Source organism: Poecilia formosa, unplaced genomic scaffold, assembly GCF_000485575.1.
Source record: "Poecilia formosa unplaced genomic scaffold, Poecilia_formosa-5.1.2 Scaffold236, whole genome shotgun sequence".
NCBI classification, from domain to species: Eukaryota; Metazoa; Chordata; class Actinopteri; order Cyprinodontiformes; family Poeciliidae; genus Poecilia; species Poecilia formosa.
Genome location: NW_006800175.1, coordinates 346,408 through 352,425, shown reverse-complemented (window position 1 = coordinate 352,425; position 6,018 = coordinate 346,408). Strand labels below are relative to the sequence as shown.

At 40.1% G+C, this 6,018-nt stretch overlaps 1 protein-coding gene across 5 annotated transcripts in view; it reads right to left on the bottom strand.

The window, feature by feature from the left end:
* The window catches only part of asap1b (ArfGAP with SH3 domain, ankyrin repeat and PH domain 1b), a 63,116-nt gene that overhangs the window by 23,193 nt on the left and 33,905 nt on the right, over positions 1–6,018 (bottom strand). For 3 of the 5 annotated variants that reach the window (XM_007569091.2, XM_007569094.2, XM_007569095.2), the window contains exons 7-12: positions 5,827–5,912; positions 4,169–4,244; positions 2,943–3,029; positions 2,531–2,539; positions 1,340–1,440; positions 1,178–1,247 (exon numbers count right to left, since the gene is read on the bottom strand). In XM_007569091.2, coding sequence (XP_007569153.1) covers positions 1,178–1,247; positions 1,340–1,440; positions 2,531–2,539; positions 2,943–3,029; positions 4,169–4,244; positions 5,827–5,912 — 429 coding nt within the window. The remainder of the gene's footprint in view (positions 1–1,177; positions 1,248–1,339; positions 1,441–2,530; positions 2,540–2,942; positions 3,030–4,168; positions 4,245–5,826; positions 5,913–6,018) is intronic. The other 2 variants (XM_007569093.2, XM_007569096.2) reach the window with 1 other exon arrangement.

Genomic DNA, 6,018 nt, shown 5'->3' with positions numbered 1-6,018 from the left:
TCTCCTGCTGCTAGCTAGGTTTTCTCCTGCTGCTAGCTAGGTTTTCTCCTGCTGCTAGCTAGGTTTTCTCCTGCTGTTAGCTAGGTTAGGGATGCTTCTCTTTGCTGTGGCATAGATTTCCCAGGTGTTTCCCTGCTGCTAGCTGTGATAGCAAGTTCCATCTGTGCTTATTTGTTGTATTCTTTAGTCGCTGGAACTTGCAGATTAAAAGGCAGGCAATTCAAAGCAGGAAACTAATTCTCTAAAAGTGTAGGTGATAAATAAAATTTAAAAAAATGCTAAATGTGTGAACCACCACAACAAGAGTTGCTGCTGCTAGAAAATAAACAGGCAAATTAAAATCTATAAGCCTTTTTATGATTCAGTTCCTTGCAGCCACAAAGAACTGAATCATAATTGTTGAAGGTTATTTTAATAACAATACTGAAATGTCAAATATGTGATTCATGCTGATGTTAGTGTGAGGCATCGTGAAAATTTATCAATGTTTTTAAACTCTTTCACAAAGGGTCACAGGGAACAGTGTTAGGAAAATAAAAACGGTACATACTGTTACTGGATTTATAAACTACTCTTTTTCAATGATAATCTTTTTCACCACTTGAAAAAAAGTCATTCACAGAACCAAAGTATGTAAAATAACTAAACTAGATGTTAGTTATCTTAACATGTTTATGAAGCCACTCAGGACAGAGTGAATTAAATTAACCCCTTGTGTGATTTAATTTATTTTAATATTTTTGCAAAAATAAATAAACAAATAAATAAATAAATAAATAAATAAATAAATAAATAAATAAATAAATAATCCCCTGCATCCTAAATGGAAGAGGAAAAACCAGGCTGATCTGCACAAGTGTGAGGCCGGCGCTCAAGATGTGCCAGCTTAAACGGTACGCACACACTCCATCAGGGATGAGTCACCGCGGCGCAGCAGGCAGCAAGAGGAGGGGGGAACAGGAAGAGGGGCAGTTTCCATGGCAACCTATCTATGTCAATCCGACTCTGCCAGCCTCCAGATTGGAAAAGCCCAACATACCCTCTCCCTGCACAATGTTATGCTTTTGATCCACACAGTCACTCCTGAGGGGTTAGGAGAGTTCATACGTCTGCGTTCGGGTGCGTGCGTGCGTGCGTGCGTGCGTGTGTGTGTGTGTGTGTGTGTGTGTGGACTCACTGTGGCATGAGAGATGGTGAGGATGCCTCCCTTCACCGAGCACTGCCTCCTCTGCCACACCTTCCTCAGCCTGAGAGAGGATGTCCCATTAAGAGAGGGCTGTCATTCTCCGTCTGTCCGTTAAATTTTAATGGTGCGAGCACAGCGGCGTTTGCAGCTTACCCATCACTCTTCTTCAGCAGGTAGCCTTTCTTCTCACTACCAAACTCTTTGTTTCCCTGCAGCTGGTGCATGCTGTAGCCACCCTGCTTACTCTGCGAGTCCTGTGTTGAGTCATGCAAAACATATCCACGAGATTGAAGCGTAAAGATAAACACTTTTAGGGGATTATTTTTGACCAAAACATGCAATGAGGACCCAGACACACTATAGACACGTTGCATGTTTTTGTTTATATCTGGAAATTTTGCGCTGGAGATCAGTAGAACCATTATGTGGATAAAATGAAACCTGGAGATGTAGGTATTATCAATTTAGTGCAGCAAAGGGGAAAAACAACTCAAAGCTACTCTTTTTGCCTGCTCTGCGCTAGCTACGCTACACACAGACCCGTTGTCGTAGCAACTGACTCACAACAGCTCAAATAGTGTGTCAGGATTCAACACCAAAACTTTAAGTGAAACAAAACAGTCAGATAGGTCAAAGCACAGGACGTATTACTCCTGACTTCGGTAGCTGTAATGTAACTGAAACATTTTGACAGGGCGCCACGAACCACACAAAGTTGCTAAAACATCATTAAGCACAACCAGAATTAATCCATATTAATTCTCTAGAGGGGGCTGTTTTACTCCAGAACAATAAATAAGGCACCCTAAAGACTTTTAAGTGCCCCTTATAGTCCAGAAAATAGGGTAATAAGTGATCGTCTGAACACAGCGGTGGTTGATAAGCTAATTTAAACATCTACGCTACCAATGATCTGTCAGAGTTGGTGTGTAGGTTGCCTTGTTTTCTGTTTCTGCTGAACCGAAACACCAGATTCCACAGCATATCTACATGCTAAGTTGTCAAAGTCAAGCTAGCATAACCTACTTTCCCCTTGCTATTTTTTAAGCTGTTAAATGTGATACCTTTGACGCTTTTCTAGACAATTAGCAGCAAAGCTCTGCATCCTTTTATTCTTTTAAATCACACGTAAATGTAAGATTTAGCGCCTTACGTTGACAACTTGACAGCAAAAACCAACGCTAGTCATCGTCAGCGAATGTGACGTCACGCTGCAACGTGTCTATAACACTTCAGTGGAGGGACTTTTATAAGAAAACAGAAATAACTTTTAAAAAGGCTGCAAGTAAACGGCATGCTCTGCAACACCCCTGCACAGTCAAACCACAGCATGCTCAGACTTACTCTTCTAGACTTGATTCCAGACAAGCAGAAAGCAGTAAAAAGGAGAAGATAGAAGGGAGAGGGGTGAAAAATCTGGCTCAAGTGAAGGTAGTGGCTGTGAAGAAGTGCACTCTTCGGCTAAAGCTTAAAAACTTACAGAAGGTGTGACTCAAGCAACTGCTCATACATGATTTTGTGCGTTTCAGTGGATCAAATGTGTAGAAACAGGCAGTGTTTTTATGTGAAAGTGTGACAGTGAGGCCCTGAACTGGGCACCAGTTTGGTGCAGCGCTGGGCACCCGCTGGCCAGAGCGAGAGGAAGCGTGTGGCGAGACCAAAGGCTGAATCAGAGCGGCTGTGGCTGCTTTTAAAGCCGGTCTGCTCAGAGTTTGGGTTAAATTTGGCCCCAACAGTCCAGAGGTGGCGTGCATACCTCTTTCTGGTCCAACTGGAGGGAGGACTTGATCAGATCCCGCAAAGCAGTCAGCTGCTTCTTTTCCTCGTCCTGTGTTTGCTTTATCTGACGACAGAAAATACACGAATTAGGACGTTTAGTTATAGGATTTACAAACTAAGCAAGGCAACTGGGAGTACTTTATTTGAAGGGGTGTGCATAAGACTGACATGACTCATTATTCGCTAAATAAGGAGATTTTTAATGTAAAGTTGCATTAAAAGTCCATTAAAAATGTCAACTTTGTATTAAAAGAATCATTAATTATCAAATGACTCTTCGTGACAGCAGTCATTAATATTCATGACAGTTTTATGTCAGTCTTATTCACACCCCTTCAAACAGAGTTACCGACAAGCTGAACTGAACAAAATAATAAAATAAAATAAAATAAATGCAACATAAAATAAGAAAACAGGACAAATTAAAATAACTTAAGAGAAAAAATAAAATAAAGCAAAAAGAAGAACAGAAAAACAATAAACATTAGAGCTGAAACAAGTATCTGGATTAATCGACTGATCAAACAATTATCAACGATTATCAACTTGAATAATCATTAACTGAGAAACAGACAACAGATTTAGAGCAGTAATTAAGCCAAAACTGCACAAAAATATATGCATTTTACATTTAAGATTAAAACTGCCTCTTGTCTATAAATCTGTTATTCCCAGAACTCCTTAAGTTTCAGTTTTAGCTTTGCCTGATTTAAATTCCTTTAAGAATCTCCTGTAAGGTACTTTTTGCAGTTCAGTTAATTATTTAATTGAAAAACATACGATCAGATTAAATCTGAACTGTATTGATGTTAAATGAAGCAGAAACAGCTGAGCTTTGCACATGTTGCTACAAATGATGAAGAACTCACTAAAATGTTATTGGATCCTAGACAATAAAATGTTAAAAAAGGAATTTATTTGTTTATTTGCATTTTTATGTCTATTTTTATTATTGTATAATATAGGTTTATGTGGTTGAATTAAAAATCTTGAGAATTTGAGAATTTTTCTATCCGATTATTCAATTAATCGTCAGAATAGATGACAGATTACTTGATTAATAAAATAATCATTAGCTGCAGCCCTAATAAGTACAGAAAAGTAAAGTTATTGAAATAAAACTACATAAATGAATAGAAATAAGTAAATGAATAACACAACATTTAATTAAACCATACATGACGGAAACAAACGAATAATTACGTTGTAGAGATCAGCCGCCAGCTTCTCGATGTACTGCTTCAGCTTATCTGCTGTCTTCAAGCCATCTTGGAAGAAACTTTACAGAAACATAAGAAGAACTTTTAGACACCGATCATCCATTACTGCAACAGCTAACGTAACATTGCGATCCTTCTGGTTCTTCCATTTCTGCTCGCAGGCAGAAACGGCTGCAGTTTGTGTTGAACATCAAGCTCAGCTCGCTCTCGCTCTTTGGCACCTTTTGGCTTCTGGTGCTGAAATCAGATCTGGTTTCGACCCTTCTCTGCAGATTTGCAGAGGCGTTTAGCACGCTCTGAAATCCATTACAGATCTGTCAGCGGTACACACCTCGATGAAGTTCTGCAGCAGCAAATCACCACTAATGACTGCAACCCCTCCCTCTGCCTGGAACGAGCGTCTCCCTTCCTCTTCCCATTACTTTTTCTGCCACTTCTCGGTCGTTCGGCTCGTTTTCTCTCAATCTCTGCTCTGATGAGCCCACATCTTCGCTCCCACTCCACAGCTTAGCTTGCAAAGTTCAACCAAACCATGCTTGACAGCTGCTCTGTCATTGCAGCCTTGGATTTACCACTTTTGTTGCATAAATGAAGTTGCTGCTTAAATTTATTGAAGCAAACGAGGGGTGGGAATTTATCGTATTGTTTATCGTGATCATCAATACAAAATTAATTCCAGTTAATGTTGTTTGAAACTCTCCAAAATTGTCCGTATTGCCATTTTACAATTTTGTCTAATGTTTGTTCAATGAAGCCATCAATAAATGTCAAAAATTCTGATTAAAAACAGTTACTGTGTCACACGTTTAGTGTCCTAAAGAAACGTATTCCACATCGGTAGGGTTGCACCGATAAATTGCCTCAAATTTCCTTAATTTTGGGAGATTAGTGATCGGCCAATACTTGACTTCCTTGCAGTATTTAGCAACATTTCAGACAAAAACAAACAACTTGTATCGGCCAAAATTAAAATCGGTAGGTCAGGCTTTTTTAAAGATCAGATATCAGCCAGAAAACTGCAATTGGTTCACCATTTTTCAAAAGCAGTATTTGCATTTATGTGACTGAAAAATAAGTAAAAAATAGCTCTTACCATCATTTTTATCATGATAAATCTGTCACGATAAAACTTTAAGACCATATCGCCCTCTGCAAGTGCAAACAGGGCAGTTTCACTTTCTTTGACCACTTTCCTCAGCTCTCAGTCTGCTGTCCTAACGCTCCTAATCCATCATCCTGCAGCCTTTCTATCCGTCAAGGCCCAGGTTGAACAGATTAGCAGGGAAGTGCATTGTTTTGTCCTGGTGTTATGACAGGACACACTGTAGCAGCCCTGGACGAAAATCTGTCATTCTGTCATGGGTCGCTGCAAGCTGCAGCTCCGGAGAGATGAGCACCCGCTTTATTTACCCACCAAACCCCCTCGGCTGTCGCAGCGTATCTATATGACGACCTGCAAAGATTTATGAGCAGACTCAAGATCTGGGAGCAACACCAGACAAAGCTGCTGCAAAGGACAGGAGAGCTAGCGCCTTCTTTCTTTATCTAGGGTGTGAAATATGACTTAATGGGTGAGAAGCAAAAGAAAAACAGTAGCAGCAGGCGTCACATTTGGGTTAGGGGGATTATGGAGGCGCTTACTTGCACTGTGCGTGGTAATACTTAATCAGGTTTTGCAGGAGGTCCACTCCTTTCTTGGTCTTGATCTCGTTTACTTTGATCAGGTACTGGAAGAAAAGCAGAAAAGCAGAAAAGCAGAGTTTAAATTCAGGGCATTTTGAAAAGCCTTCCAAGTCCGAATAGGAAGAATCACGTCATCAGTGCTCAGAGTTA